Source organism: Myotis nattereri (genome assembly GCF_964212035.1).
Source record: "Myotis nattereri genome assembly, chromosome: 2".
Classification (NCBI taxonomy): domain Eukaryota; kingdom Metazoa; phylum Chordata; class Mammalia; order Chiroptera; family Vespertilionidae; genus Myotis; species Myotis nattereri.
Genome location: NC_138076.1, coordinates 209,232,872 through 209,249,047, shown reverse-complemented (window position 1 = coordinate 209,249,047; position 16,176 = coordinate 209,232,872). Strand labels below are relative to the sequence as shown.

Here is a 16,176-nt window from a genome sequence, read left to right as displayed (position 1 = left end):
AGCACCTAATCAGCATTTAAACCTTTGTTTGTATTTTGCCTATTTATCTTCTTTCTGATTTACAGCCCTCTAAAGCATAAGTTCTAGGAGAGCAGGGATTTTGTCTGTTTTGTTCATTCATGTATTCTCAGCAGTTAGAACTGTGCCTGCCGTGTAATAGGTCTTCAATACATCTTTGTAGAGTGAGTCATACATAGACTGGGCCAGGCCATCAGCCCGAAGATCTCTTAGTGATTGGTGTCTCCTGTCCAGCTCCAGCAGCACTCCCAGGGCAGTTTGCTTGCAGGCATGGTCCAGCTGAGCAGAGTGAATGAGAGAGACACCTTGTCCTTTTTTTGAAAGAGCCTTTGGCTCTGACTCATGTGAATGGCAGTGCATTTGTAAGACGGGGCCTCGGCTTTTGGAGTGCAAGAGCCTGAAAATCAGGCCTGACTCAGCCGTCTCCCATTCAGGCTTGCTCCTGAGGGAGTCTGCGGAGTATGAGCTGGGGCTCTGGATTCCAAAGATTTCAGTTCAGATCTGGCAAGTTACGTACCCTCCTGTGCCTCAATTTCCTGGGTGTACTATGGCAGAAGTGTACCTTCTTTTATGAGTGTCTTGAGGATTAAATATGATAATTACCTAAAAGATGTGGTGAGGCGCCTGGTACCCAGGGGGTGCAGGGTGAACATAGCAGTGGTGTTGGGGTGCAAGGGGATGGGAGCGAGCTCTTCCTCATTCGTCACTCGCGTAGGAATGAGGGACGAGCTGGGGTCAGAGTGACCATGTGGAGGGACATTTTGTCTTTTGGCAGCCTTGGCGGTCCAGAGGCTCAGGTGGGAGGTGGAGATGGCATTTGACTTGACCCCCACTTTCATCTAGTCTTTCCTCACGCACCAGCTGAGTGCCTACTATGTGCAGGCCCTCTGCCTAGTGCTGGTCAGGAGTCTCAGGAAGAAGGCATGAGTGCAGCTGCAGGCAACACCTCCCAGCTCCTCTCCCTGGGCCTCGGTTTCCCGTATTCCCCACAATTGCGCTTGCCCTCTGTAATGGGCACTTGTGAGCTGCGAGGCAGCCAGCAGAAAGAATTCCCGGCCGGCCGCAAAGCAGGAGGCTGTGGGGAGATGCTCACGTGCCGAGGCGCAGGAAGGGAGCACGCAGTGGCCAGCGGCCGGGGCTCTGATCAGACCCCGTGGAGCCATCAGCTGCACAGGAGGGTGTCGCTGTCCTGTGGCCATTGCTCCGATCATGGGACATCCTGTCGTAAGCAGCGGCTCAGGAGGCCTGATTTCCAGCTGGAGCAGTTCTGCGTGTGTTCCCAGGGTCCCCACGTGGCCAGTCCCGTGAGGTCAGCTTCCTGGCCCGGCTGCCTGAGGATCCTGTTACGCACCTCCCAGCGGAGTCCTGCCCTCTGGCCAGGCTTCTTGGAGAAGGAGGCAGAGGCTGTGAGAGTTTTCCCCCCTTGGAGTGTGAGCTCAGCTCGTGTCTATAAAGCTGAGCTTTCCAGACCAAAGCGCAGCGTCCCTCCTGGGGCCCAGCAGGAGCCCCGTAAAGGTTCCCCTGGCGCAGGGTGAGCGCCCCCTGAGCCTTTCTTAGAGGTGATGCAGCTCCGAGTGGGTGGGGAGTAGGGTGTGTGTTCTGTTACCACCTGCAGGGGAGTTAGAGAGGAGCGCCTCAGAGGTGCCAGCCTGTGGGCTTCCAACTGGCTCATTCACTAGTTCTCACTGGTTCATTCACCAAACACATATTAGGTGCTTGGCTAAATCACTAACTAGGTGCTTTGATAAACAAATCAAAAGGGGGCAAGTGGGCAGCCCAAACCCACAGATACACCCCCATAAGTACAGGGTAAGGACTGCAGTGTGTGTGCGCTGGGCGGTGGGGGTACAGAGGCAGGAGCAGGGGAGACACAGAGCATGGTTCTTAGAAGAGGTGGCATATGAGCCCCGCCTTTAAGGACAAGAGGGATAAGAGGGATTATTCATTTGTCTAACAGGCCTTTTTGAGAGCATCCTCCAAGACGGAAGATGGGGGGCGGGAGGGTGCAGCCACACTGAGGCCCTAGTGGCATGCTCTGGGCGGCTGTGGTGGGCAGCGTGGCTGGAGCAGCAGTGCAAGCAGTGGGTTGGAGGGTGGGCCGGCCAGCCCACATGGATGCTCACATTCTTTCTCTGGAAGGTGATGGGGAGCCCCTCACAGGGTCTGATTTGCACAGAGGGGTGTAAGGTGGGTGGGTGGGCCAGGCCCTCATGGTGCATAGGCACAGAAAGGGCTGTGGGGTGAGCTGGGAGGGAGTGTGGCAGGAGGGGCAGATCCAGTGCCCTGAGGGTTCCCAGGGCGCAGCTGGGCCTTGAAGGAGGAGCAGAGGCTCCGGCAGGAATTGGGGGGGGGGCATTCCAGGGGGGACAGGCCAGGAGGTGTCCCTTCACTCTGGGAGAGCTGTTTCACTACGAGCTCCCCAACCTGCCACACCGATCAGCCTGCCACTTGACAGGGTGGTGGTGGTCAAGGCTGGCATGGCCGGTGCCGGACAAATGGCGCCTGGTGACCAGTGCCCATGTGGACAGCAGCAGTAGTCGTAGCCCCTCCTCTGTGCCACCTGGACTAGTGACGATGCTCCTTCCCAGATGGGCTCCAGGCCCCAGGCTTTCCCACTCATTCTCGTGGGCTCTGTCTGCTGGGAGGACCTCTACCTTGTCCTCAACTTCAAGGTACAGCTCAAGAGTCACCTCCTCTCGCCGTTCTTCCCCGACACGTTCCCCGCAAGGGACTGTGTGCTTGTTTAGACAGGGACTGGGCGTGGGGTCCCCCTGTGACTACTCATTTTATGAACCCCTTCCAGGAAGTTCACCCAAGATTCTACCTGTTGGTTCCAGTCGCCTCTGATCCCGGTGAGGGCTTTCTGTTTGTTTTTCTGGTGGACATCAACATGTCCTTCTTAAATTGCTCTTTGAACACCCACAATTTAAGGCCTCTCGGTGCCTCAGTTTCTTTATCTCAGCAATGGGGATAATATTGCTTGTCCTTCCTGCCTTACAATTCCTCCAGGGGCGCCTTCCCTGAAGCACCTGAGCAGGCAAGCTGGGCCTCTGCCGGGGGCGGGGGAGCAACACTGAGAACAGAACAGCCAGCCCCACTCTGGGGGACGCAAAACCCGCGCCTGGAGGCTGCCTGGAGTAGAGTCAGAACTGTTGCTATCACGGTCACCACCAAGCTCTCGTTCGTGTCGTACAGCTTGTGGCGTTTGAGGGCTGCTTGTAGCAGCTGCAGGTGCCCAGCAGGGTAGGGCCGTCAGGTGACCTGGCACCACTCAGGTGCAAAGAACAAGCCCAGGTGAGGATGAGAACAGTTGTCAGCAAGTGAAAGCAAATGTGGACACCATGGGGAGGTCAAAGGGCAAGCAGCTGTGAGAGCGAGAGGAAGAGAGGGCGGCAAGGCTGTGCAGGGGAGCGGTGGCTGGGAGGGACCGTACAGGTTGGGAAGGCAGCCGGCTCCCCAGCCCAGCGTCCTGCGTCCTCCTCCTGCAGCTGCGCTGGAAAAACCCCTGGGTCTGAGGTCAGAGGCGGTGGGGGCGGGAGGGGGACAGGAATGAGCTGAGCCAGGACGCAGGCATGCGCTGTCCGTGCCACACTGGCCACTTTCCCCTTGGCCTGTTATGATTGTTCCAGGATGTGGCGCGGTGGTTTTCATTTCCTTTCTTCCACCTCGTGATAACAACGGCCACTGTTTGTGTGCCCAGAGCGTCCTGGCCACTTGCCCCGCATTGTGTCATTTCACCCGCTTGCCCAGCCCGGGGCGGGAGGAGAGCAGGTGTGTCCTTTCAGCGGTCAGGCTGCTGTTTGTGGGAGGCAGGACCCGGAGGGCGTGTCTCCTCTGGGGCGGGGTACCTTCCTTCATCCAGCTGGACCCCTTAACCTGAGTGGGCTCCCTGCCGGTGCTCCTGGCTTCCCCGTTTCCTGCGAGCACCATCCCCAGGGCAGCCAGCCTGCCCTCCAGAGCCTCCTGCTGTCTTTCTAAGCCACGCCTGGCCCCCACAGGCCCCATCTCCCCTATACGCCAACTTTCTTTTTTAAAATGGAATTTATTGGGGCAACATTGGTTCCCAAAACCATACAGGTTTCCATTGTGCGACTCAACAAAACACACTGCGTCGCGTGCTCATCGCCCGAAGCAAAGCCTCTTCCATCCCCATCTGTCCCCCCTTTGCAACCTCTGCCTACTCCCACCCTTGTTTCCCTCCGGCTACCGCCACACCTACTTTTCTTTAAAAAATAGAATAATTTTCCATACCATTTAAAAAGTAGGGAAAAGAAAAAAATTTCCCATAAAACCTATACCCTTATCTACCCTGAGTATTTTGGTATGTTTTCTATCAGTCTATTTCTCTCTTTTTTCCTGTGCATAATTTCCACTCCATTAAATTATGTAAATTATGGGTTGTTGTTGTTTTTTTTTTAAAATATATTTTATTGATTTTTTACAGAGAGGAAGAGAGAGGGATAGAGAGCTAGAAACATCGATGAGAGAGAAACATTGATCAGCCGCCTCCTGCACACCCCCCACTGGGGATATGCCCACAACCAAGGTACATGCCCTTGACCGGAATCGAACCCGGGACCCCTCAGTCCGCAGGCCAACGCTCTATCCACTGAGCCAAACTGGTCAGGGCTATGTAAATTATGTTTTAACAAACTTTCTGTGGGCCAAGCTTAGTGCTAGGGGTGAGTGTACAGAGGGGTAGCACCTGCCTTGAAGGAGCTCAGACTCCAGAGCCCGCCCATCTGGCTGTGTGACCTTGGGAGTGTCACTCTACCTCTCTGTGCTTTGATTTTCTCACGCGTGAAATGAGGACTACAGTGGTAACAGTTGTGTAGGTGGGGGTGCGGACGCGCTGGTTAATAGGTATCAGCTTTTGGAACAGGCCCGCAGCGAGGCCCACGAGTGTCTGGTGTGAGTAGTAGTAGGGATTGTGCAGGAGGATCAAAGGCGAGGAGGGACATTTCAGAGAGACAGGTCAATGCAGACAGGCAAGGAGGCGTGAAACAGCATTGCTTTTTGGAATCATGCGTGGTTTGGAGCTGACAGGGTGGGACTCCAGGGGAGAGGCTGCAGGGGGAGGGAGGCAGGGGGACCGGGACTCTGCAGGCCGTGCTTGTGGCCCATGAGCAGCACGGGTGCGTCGTGGGCTCGATGCCGCTGAGCCTGTCACAGAACGCCGCATGCTTTTCCCGGGTTGCTGGTGAGGCTGGGATTTGAACGCTGTTTGCTCCAGAGCTGTGCGGTGTGCTCAGTGCATCTGCCTCCTGTGGTTTGGTGAGAATGACACGAGACAGTGACGTGACGTGTTTAGCTCAGGGCCTGCTACCTAGTAAGTGCTCAGTAAACGCCTCTGATGTAGTTAGTATTGACTCGTATTCTCTGTTTAGAGGATTAAATGAGGCCTCTTGTTCCTGTTGTTCCTCAAGTTGATTTGCTCCTCAACACACAGCCAGGGTGTGACCAGTGTCCACTCCCCTGCCCACACCTCCACCCTCTGTCCTCGGGGTCGGACACACTCTTGGCAGGTGTGTGCCGCACAGAGACAGAGGGCGGCCTCTGGCTGAGTATCCCTGACTTCGGTGACACTCACTCAGGAAGGCAGAGTGCTTTCTGGGAACCCAGGAAATAACGAGACATCTAATTCTGTCATCCATGCCTGGCCGGTGTGGCTCAGTGGTTGAGCGTCAATCTATGAACCAGGAGGTCATGGTTCAGTTCCCAGTCAGGGCACATGCCTGGTTGCTGGCTCGATCCCCTGTGTAGGGCGTGCAGGAGGCAGCTGATCAATGATTCTCTCTCATCATTGATGTTTCTATCTCTCTCCCCCTCTCCCTTCCTCTCTGAAATTAATAAAAATACATTTTTAAAAATATAATCATTCTATCACCCAAACAGGATAATTTAATAGCAGAAACTGTGACCCCATGAACATGAAACGTAAAATGTCCCCCCAAACAGGTGTTCGCTTTTTCTAAGTCTTTTCATTCCTATTCATTTCCGGGAGCTCCTTGGGAAACCAGTGGGGCAGGCGTTAAAGGTGTCAGACAAGTACTAGCCTCCCTCCCCTGGTGGTTTCTGGCAGAGAGGGGTCATGGCTTGTTTGTGGAATTGAAATGACCCTGCCAAGCTCTTCGCGTACCAGAAAGTTGACTCTCCCCCTTCCCCACGTAGGGAGAACTGCTCCATTGGCCCAGGGCAGGGCCGCCCGTGTGTGCATTCATTTGATCACCACGGCTCCATACCACAGATGAGGAAACTGAGAAACTGGGAAACTGGGTCCGGTCGCCTGTGCCGGTGCCATCTCTCTTACCCCACAAGGCCTCTTCCCTCCCACTCCGTGCCATTCTCTCCCTCCCTTCCTTGTCAGCTCCTTCCAGGCCCAGCCTCAGGGGGACCACGCTGGTGGGGAGCCATGGGCACCTGGGCAGGAAACTGCTGTCCTTGGTGAGATGGGCCTGGGAGTCTGAGCCCCGCTAACCAGAGACCCCGATTTCTTCCAGACGGAGGGGGGAGGCAGCAGGGCCCCCCCACTGGCCCCGCAGAAGATGCAGTTCTTCGGCCGCCTGGTTAACACCCTCAGCAGCGTCACCAGCTTGTTCTCTAACCCGTTCCGGGTGAAGGAGGTGTCTCTGGCCGACTACCCCTCGAGCGGCCGGATTCGGGAGGAGGGGCAGCTGATGCTGTTCCACAACGTTCCCAGTCACACCTGGGACTGCATCCTGGTCAGCCCCCGGAACTCACAGACCGCCTTCCGGTGAGTGATGGTCTGCTGTGACATGCACATCTTTCCCTGGACTCCCCCAGGTCCCTGGCTTTGGGCCTACCTCTGAGGGCTCAGGAGAGGGGTGAGAGAGGGAACCGCTCTTCAGTGGAGAGCGGGGCTTCCTAGACTCCCTCCTTCTGGCCCATCAGGGTCCCTGGAGCAGGGGCAGGGGGCACAGAAGACTGGGCTGTTTCCTGCTGTGGGGCTTGACCCGTGCAGATAGAGAGAAGGCTAGGTCGGGTAAGGCCCAGGTGTCACCTGTCGCCCTGGGTCTTAAAGGCATGACCGTCTTTAGGGGCTAGCCTAGTTTTGTTCAGGAGAGCTTATAACAGGTAGGTAGCTGTCACTTCTCAGGGCACACTGGGTCGGCCATGGGCTAGAAGGAAGGGGTCAGAAGCCAGCTGCAGGGCTACTAGGAAAAGGGGAGAGGAGTGGCCAAGGACCTAAAATGCACGGTCCCGAGGCGCGTGGGATCCTGCAGGCTGGCATTGAGTTGGCTTGTACTAACAGCCCTTTCCGTTTATGTACTCCTCTCGCCATCCCGTCCTCCATCCATCCAGTCACCATGCTCCGAGCACCTCGTGTCTCTGGAGTCCTGGGCCAGGCCCAGCTGCTGCTGTGAGCTGACAAAACGTGCTCTGAGCTCTCAAGGAACACACAGTCCTTGAGGGAGGCCACCTGCAGACCAGGCAATACTGCGTGAGGGGCCCACGGAACAGGGGGACACAAGGAGGCACCACTTCCTGGTGGGCTCCGCTGTGTGTGGGAGAATGAGTAGGAGTGAGTCAGGCAGAACAGAATGGATAAGGTTGTTCCAGACGTGGGAGGCACGGAGGGGGGACCTGCAGGCAGAAGGCTCTGGCTGGATCCTAGGTGCACCCAGGGCCTTGGTGAGAAGGGAACCTCAGGGTCATTCTGAGTAAGCAGGTGTGGCAGCAAGAGTCTCAGGAAGTGGCAGCTGGGGGTCAAGGTCCAGCCACCAGGAGAAGAGTAAGGCAATGTATCGGCCCCAGCCAATCAGGTGAGAATTCAGGGCCTGGCTCCACAGGGAAACTGAGGCAGAGGCACCCTAGTGGGCAGGTGGGCAAGAATACAGTTCAGTGGCCAGTCCAGACATAGTTTAAACAAAGCAGAACTAGTCGGAGCTCTGGCTGCCCTTCCCCAGGCCTGCCGCTGAGGACTGCTGTTCCGGAGAGCACAGCTGACCAGGGCAGTGGGTCCACTCTTTGGAGGCCACTCATCCTTACTTTTTGTTTTTTATCCTCACCCGAGGATATGTTTTTATTGACTTTAGAGAGAGAGAGGGAGAGACGACAATGTGAGAGAAACACTGATCTGTTGCCTCCCGTACACGCCCCAATCAGGAGTCGAACTCGCAACCTTTTGGTAACGGGATGACACTCCAACCAACTGAGCCACCGGGCCAGGGCCATCCTTGCTTTTGAGGTGCCCTGCCCTGGGGGCTCCACACCCTCCACATGCAGATCATCCCCAAGTCCTATGAGTTCTGAGTATCCATTGACGGGATTCCAGCTTTGTCTTGGGAAGCTTGAGCCCTGCTCTGGGCAGACTTCCACCTCACAGGTTGAACCCTTTGCCAGCAGTTTATTAACTACGCCTGTACTGGTGCACCTTATCGTCAGCGTACTTCCGCATGCGGTGCATCAGCGCATCCTCCAGCGGCCTGCGAGGGGAGCGAGGCAGGCAGCGTCTCCTCGTGTGGATGAGAAAGCCGAGGCTCAGGGATGAGCAGGTTGCTCCAGGTTGCGCAGGAGGCAGTGAGGAAGCAGGATCTTGGCGTCCTCTGGTTCCGCATCCATTTCTCTTCGTGGGCAGCTGTTTCCATGTGTTGAGACAGCACAAGAGCAAATTGGGTGGGGTTTCAAGCTAAGCTCATATCTCTTCTTAGAATTCCTGACATTCCTCATGTGGCTCTGGCGTCTGTCTGCTCTCCTCTCTAACCTGCTCCCATCCAAGCATTTCCGTGTCAGCAAAGGGCATCACCATCCATCTACATGGTTGTGCAATCCAAACACCCGGAGTGATCCTGATTCCTCCGCCTCCCGCAGCCCCACATCTGGGTCCTTAACAAATCCTGTTGGTTTTCCTCCCACGTACACCCTGAGTCTGCTTCTCTGTCAGTTACACTTAGGTCGGGCTTGAGTGATAGGAAGGCCCACAGGGTAGTGGGGAAGCAGGATAGGATTTCCATTTTCTCCTAAGTGGCACCCATGCTAGAAAGGGCTGTTGTGGCAGCCCTGCTCCTCAAAGTCCTCAGGGGCCCAGGCTCCTTCTGTCTTGTTGCTCCCCCATGTGTGGCTTCCGTTCTCTAGGTCACCACATGGTCCCAGCTGGCCACATATGGTCCAGCTGTCACAGCCACCTTTCCAGCCAACAGGAAGGCAGAAGGGCACTCTCTTTAGGAACACTTCTTGGAAAGTTGCACACATGCCTTCCACCTAAATGCCTTTGGCCAGGAATTAGTCACAAGGGAGGCTGCATTCCGGTCACATTCTAATCCAAATGCAGGGGTCCTGTTACTCTCCATTTTGCTGCTGGCTCTCTTTTCAGGCCATGGTGGCTGTGTATGTGGACTCCTTGCTCCCTGCCTCCTGGGATGTTGCTCTGTCTGCAGTCTTTTTTAAAAATATATATATTTTTTATTGATTTCAGAGAGGAAGGGAAAGGGAGACAGAGATAGAAACATCAGTGATGAGAGAGAATCATTGATCGGCTGCCCCCCTCTGGGGATCAAGCCCACAACCTGAGCATGTGCCCTGACCGGGAATCGAACTGTGACCTCCTGGTTCATAGATCGATGCTTAACCACTGAGCTACACTGGCCGGGCGCTCTGTCTGCAGTCTTGCCCTCCTTTCAGAATCATCTTAGAGGACAAATCTGATTACCCACTCCCCTAATCAACTCTTCAAGGGCTGCCATGTCCTTAACACATCAGCTGATGAGCATGGCTTGAAAGGGCCCCTCCTAGGGCCTTGCCTCTCCCTCTGGTCCCATGTCTGGCCTCCCTGTGCTCCTGGCCTTTGCCCAGACTCTCACCTCTGCCTAGAACACTCACCCTTCTTTGCTGGCCTCGCTTCTCCTGCCCTTTCCTGGCTTTCAGGCTAGAATAGGTGCCATTGCTGTTGGTCCCACTGGAATCCCATCCCTGCGCCCAGTGGACTGCCTGCCTGGTGACTACAGACCCTGAGAGAGTAGAGGCTGGCTCTGTCTTATTCATCCTGGCGTGACTCCCTAGCACATGTCAGGTTTGTGAGATGAGTGTGAAATATCCATTCAGCTTTAACAGTATTTATCAAGGGCCACAGTGTCCAGGCCCTTTGTCGGGGCTGGAGTGGGTGAGCTGGGAAGTGTGAGTAGATGGCTGGAGAGTGGGGTGCTGGAGCGGAGGTTCTTATAAAGAGTTGCTGAGGCCGAAACCGGTTTGGCTCAGTGGATAGAGCGTCGGCCTGCGGACTGAAGGGTCCCAGGTTCGATTCCGGTCAGGGGCATGTACCTGAGTTGCGTGCACAACCCCGGTGGGGGATGTGCAGGAGGCGGCTGGTTGATGTTTCTCTCTCATCGATGTTTCTTACTCTCTATCTCTCTCCCTTCCTCTCTGTAAAAAATCAATAAAATATATTTAAAAAAAAAAAAAAAGAGTTGCTGAAATGTCAGCGCCCAGGCCTGGGGTGTGCCCGGGAGTGAGCGCCTCCCCACTGCTCTGACACCCTGCGGGGTGTAGAGAGAAGGCTCAGTATAGCAGACACCCTTTCCAGGGGCTGAGATTCGGTCCTTTTTAAAATTTATTTTATTTTTTAAACTTTTTCAAAGAATTGATTTCAGAGAGGAAGGGAGGAGGAGCTAGAAACATCAATGATGAGAGAGAATCATCAGTTGGCTGCTCCTGCACGCCCCCTACTGGGCATAGAGCCCGCAACCGGAATCGAACCAGTGACCTCTTGGTTTCTGGGTTGCCACTCAACCACTGAGCCACACCCTGCTGGATGAGACTCTGTTCTGTGCACGTCTCCTCCTGTACTTGCCTGGGGGGCTTTGAACTGCAGGAAGGTGTGAGAGAGAGATGTCAGGGTCCTGCTTCCAGCCTGGCGCAGGTGGAGGTGTTCCTGCAGTCCGGTAGCTGCTGGTAGCTGGCAGACATAGCTTTAGGATGATGAAGGGAATCGGGGACTTGGGAATCCCCAGGTTTGTTGCCTGAGGCCTGTGAGTCCCCAACACCCCTGCTGGGTGGAGAGGTTGGACCCTGCTGCTGCAGATGGCAGCCACTGCAGTAATGGCATCTGTGGTTTATTAGCGCGTCCCATGTGAGAGGACTCACTCAGTGTTAACTCCCTGATCCGCGCAGCAATCCCAGCGGCGGGGTTATGACCCTGTCTTACCGGGGAGGAAACGCAGCTCAGAGAAGTTAAGTAACTTGCCCAAGATCACATGGCTGGTCAGTAGCAAAATGGGATTCAGACCCAGGCATTCTGCCTCCAGAGCCCACCTCTTCCTTTCCTTTCACCAGAGCCACCTGGCAGGGTGGTGAGCTGGGAGGGGCTCAGCTCCCCTGGGCCCATCCTGGGCCCCGGCCTGACATATGGCCCAGGGCCCTGGCTCTTCCGCTGTGAGCCCTGGGCAGTCGCTTGTCGCATTGCTGTGTACATTGTGATAACGTCCATACTGTGTTCCTGGTACGAATTAATCATTGACGGTGACGTTGACTGTGGCATATGCTATTTGATGAAACCTGCCCGCCCTCACTGGCATCCCAGCAGAAGCAGGCCTCTCACCCCAAGGCATGTGCAACACGTGATCTCCGCTTCGCAGAAGGGGGCTGGCTCTTGAGCCCGCAGTGCTTCTGCGCCTGGACTGCTGTGCAGCTGCCTGTCAGGAAACCTCTTCCCATCCCTTCTGTAGACTTTACTTCTTACCGCTTCAACGCCATGGCCATCCTCACAGTCACACCCTTGCACATACTCTCCGCCTTCCTGTATCTCTCTCTCTCCATTATGTTTGCTGGGCACAACCCCGACAGGAGTCCATTCCCGTTCTCTCCACCGTGGCTGACGGAACACCCTTCCACACCCACTGGTCCCACACATCAGCTCCAAGTGACCTGTCATCCTGTTGGCAGCCCGGCATTTCTCGGGGTCATCCCTGTCCGACTCTCCTGGACGGCATACCTGTCCTCTCCTCTACCTCCAACCCCTCCTCGTGCTCACCCCCACGGACGGCCTGGCATCTGCCTCACTGAGAAAATAAACAACCAGAAGAGAAGTACCATAAGCTCCCTATACCCCGTCTGCCCCATCTGCACCCATGTGCTGGGCCTTCCTTGTTTGTTCCGGCTAGAGATGCTTCGCTCATGGGTCTCATTGAGGCCATCCCCCTGTCATCTTTCCTCCCCTACACAATCCCCCTCTTTACTGGACATTTTCCATTGCTATACAAATGTGCTTTAAAGAAATCTTTCTCGACTCTACTTTCCCCACAGGCACTTCCTATACATATTTATGAGACATATTGTCCTATAATTTTCTTTTTAAAAAATATTTAATCAGTTTTCAGTGTCAGCTTTATGCTAGACTTATAAAAAGAGTTGATAAGTAATCCTCCCATTTTCTGAAAATTGTTTAAGACTGATATTTCTTTTTTAAATGTCTAGAAGAATTCATGAGTGAAGCCATCTGAGCTTGGAGTTTTCTTTGTGGGAAGCTTTTAAAATATAGTATGTATTCAATTTCTTTTTCTTTTGTATGTTTTTCTTTATTTCAGAGAGGAAGGGAGAGGGAGACAGACATTGAAACATCAGTGATGAGAAAGAATCATCCATTGGCTACCTCCTGCACACCCCCTGCTGGGATTGAGCCCACAATCTGGGCCCTTGACCCGAATCAAACCCGGGACCCTTCTGTCCTCGGGCTGACATTCTATCCACTAAGCCAAACCGGCTAGGGCTGTATTCAATTTCTTTAACAGATATAGGACTAACAGATGTTCTCTTTCTTCTTGTGTCAGTTTTGCTATGCTGTGTTTTCAAGAAATTTGTCCACTTTAACTTGTCAAATTCATTGGCATAAAGTTGTTCATGATATCCTATTTTCTTTTTAGTATCTGAAGGCTCTGAAGAGATGGTACTTTGTATTTTCTGTATTTCTTGTTCAGATTTGTTAGGGGTTTGTTATATATATATATTGATTTCAGAGAGGAAGGGAGAGGGAAAGAGAAATAGGAATATCAATGATGAGAGAGAATTACTGATTGGCTGCCTCCTGCATGGGCCACACTGAGGATTGAGGCTGAAACCTAGGCATGTGCCCTGACCTGGAATCGAACCATGACCTCCTGGTTTATAGGTCGACACTCAACCACTGAGCCACACTGGCTGGGCTAGTTTTACCTTTTAATCATGCAGCACGTAGTCACAGGGGTCTGACTTTTTCCCCCACTTACCATAATGCTTTTGCAGTTCATGATTGTTTTCTACTTATTCCATTTTCCCTCTCTGTTAGCTTGTAAGTTATACACTCTATTGTCTTTTAGTGATAACTGTTAAGAGAGACAGTTCTCTATGGGTGTCTTGCGTTTCTGTACATCTTGTGAACAGAGACGCTGGTTGCCTTTGCTCGGGCTGTCTATACAAGGATGTCTGCGGTGAGCAGCCTTGGAAGGCAGAGATAGGGTCTTTCTCCAGAGCAGAGGGCTGGCTTGCCTGCTCTCCTGTGTAATAAAGACAATATCTTCCTCCAGAGCAAAGCTTAAACAGATTTCTCATTGACAATTATAGAAGATTCCAGTTCCCTGCACTCAGGTTTTCTCTCCTCTGATGCAACATGAGCAGGTGTCACCTGACCCTCTTCATGTCACCCTGTGGGAACTGGATCCCAGGGAATTGGCACAAATGCTGATACTCTGGCTACTGCTGTTGCTGTGAGTAATAAATTGCCCTTTGTCTTTGATCCAGGAATCTTGTGTCTCCTGCCAGCATCCATGAAACTGTGTCAGGCTAACTTGTTAGTTTGCAACTAGGGCAAAATCTGAAACCTTCCACAGTTCTTGATAGAACCCTAGAGATTGTAACGCACATCCTTGGTCTTACTGAAGTATAATTGGTACTCTAGAATCTTCCAGGCCTGGGAACCCTTTCACTGCATTTATCCCCCTCCAGGCTTCTATGCCATGTTCTTTTTTCTTCTTATTAATACTCTTATTTTAAGCACAATAAGACATTACATTGTCAATGTTCATTTAGATTTGCCTATAAATATACCATTTTCATGGGCTTCATTTCCCCCCCAGCATCTTTATTGTTGATCATTCACCTGGGATAAGGTTCCTTCTACTTTATGAAAATAATTTTATATTTCCTTTTGTTTAGGTCTGCTAATGACAGTCTCAGTCCCTCTCTCTCTCTGACTAGTGAAATGTTTTTGCTTTTTGGCAGTTTTTAAAATATTTTTATTGATTTCAGAGAGGAAAGGAGAGGGGGAAAGACATAGAAACATGAATGGTGGGAATCACTGATTGGCTGCCTCCTGCACACCCCACACTGGGGATTGAGCCCACTACCCGGGCATGTGTCCTGACTGGGAATTGAATCGTGACTTCCTAGTTCATAGATTGACGCTCAACCACTGAGCCAAACCGGCCAGGCTGACTAGTGAAATGTTTTAATTTCAGGTTCATACCTGTAGGTTTTGTGTTTGTCTGCTTTCTGGCTGTAGAATTCTCTTTGGTGTTTTTTTCTTTCAGCTCTTTGAGGATGTCGTTCCATTGTCTCTGGCTTTCATTGTTGAGATGCCAGCTGTCAGTATACCAGCTGTCCTTTGAAGATGACCTTCTCCTCTGCTATTTTTAATATTTTGTCTTTGCATTTTGTTTTCAGCAGTCGTAGTAGGGTCCATGTGTCAGTTATTGCTATGTTACAGTATGTTCACCAATATATGTCATTCTCTGGTATTGCTATGCAACAAACTACTCCAAAATGTGGTGGTTGAAAACAGTATCAATTATTTAGCTCACAAATCTGTAATTTGAGTGGAGCTCAGTGTGAAAGGCTCAGCTCTAGTCTACGCAGCATCGGCTGGGGTGGCTTGACTGCAAGGTCCACTGTTAAAATGACTCACAATTGGCCAAGTTGGTACTGGCTGTTGGCTGGGAGTTCACCGGGGCCGAGGGTCCAGGACCTACAGTCACCTCCATGGGCGCTCAGCTTCCCTGGGGCGTGATGGCGGGATCCCAAGAGAAAAGAGGTAGAAGCTTCCGGTCCCTTAAGGCCTTGGTGCAGAAACTAGGACAGTACCCCTCCCGCCATGTTCTAGTAGTGAAGCAGGTACAGAGCCAGATTAAAGGGTAAAGAGACACGAATTCCCTCCCAGTGGGAGGGGTGTGGAAGGACTTTGAGCCATGTTCTAAACCGCTACAAAGTCCTTAAGTGTAGACGACTTCTTCCCCTTCCCTTTCCCCTTCTTCTGCTTTTCTTTTTGGTGGAGGGGGGCTCAGAAGGTATTTTAAATCAGTGTTTTTTGTCAATTTTGGAAAGTTCACAGTTGTTAACTCTTCACATATGGCTTCTGTCTAATTCTTCTGTTTTTGTGGCTCTACTTATTTTGTATGTTAGATCTTTTCACTATATATTCTACATCTTTTATCTACTTTCCTGTATTTTCCCATCTTTTGACTCTCCATGCTTTATTCTATTCGTTCTTTTCTGACCTAGTTCCTATCCACTAATTTTATCTCAGCATTGTCTAATTTGCTGTTATACCTAGCCATTTTCTTCATTTTGACAGTTGCATTTTTAAAATTTTATAATTTCCACTTGGTTATTTTTATTTTTTTTATAGTTTAAAGTTCTTGGCCAAAATCGTAAGTCTTCCATTTTATCCTCTTGAATATTGTCCCAGTTATTTTAAAGTCTGTATCAGATAACTTTAACACGTGCAGCCTTTGGCTTATAGATCGGTTTCTGTGGGGTTTCCTTTATTTTGCCGTATCTCCTCATGGGCCTGGCGAGTTGTGATGGTGCCAGACTTTGGTTTTGCAACAGTGCGGTAGGGATCATCTGAAGCCTAGTTTGAGGTTTCCTTTATGCTTGCGTCTCCCAGGTACCTGGGGACACGCTCACTGGGGACCACCTCAGTCCAGTTTCTGGAACGAGTTATTTGAGGCTGAGCCATCATGCCCTGTGAAGGCTTTCAGGACCCCAGCCCACAGTAAGAGGCGGTCACCAGGGCTCTGCCTGCAGACCCTGGCCTCCCATCCCTGTCCCCGGAGCCTGTGAGGTTGTTGATGCTGCCGTGTGTCCCTCGAGCCTCTCGAGTAACAGCAGCCTAAGCAGCAGGCTCACGTCCTGGGTTTCCTTCATCTCTGCCTGCCCAGCAGTCCTTCGCTG

General features: G+C 52.3%; 1 protein-coding gene across 2 annotated transcripts in view; it reads left to right on the top strand.

Moving 5' to 3' along the window:
- PLA2G6 (phospholipase A2 group VI) overlaps positions 1–16,176 on the top strand; it is a 43,118-nt gene that overhangs the window by 1,583 nt on the left and 25,359 nt on the right. For both annotated transcript variants that reach the window (XM_081084900.1, XM_081084899.1), the window contains exon 2: positions 6,519–6,772. In XM_081084900.1, the coding sequence (XP_080941026.1) occupies positions 6,564–6,772 (209 nt within the window). In that variant the 5' untranslated portion in view covers positions 6,519–6,563. The remainder of the gene's footprint in view (positions 1–6,518; positions 6,773–16,176) is intronic.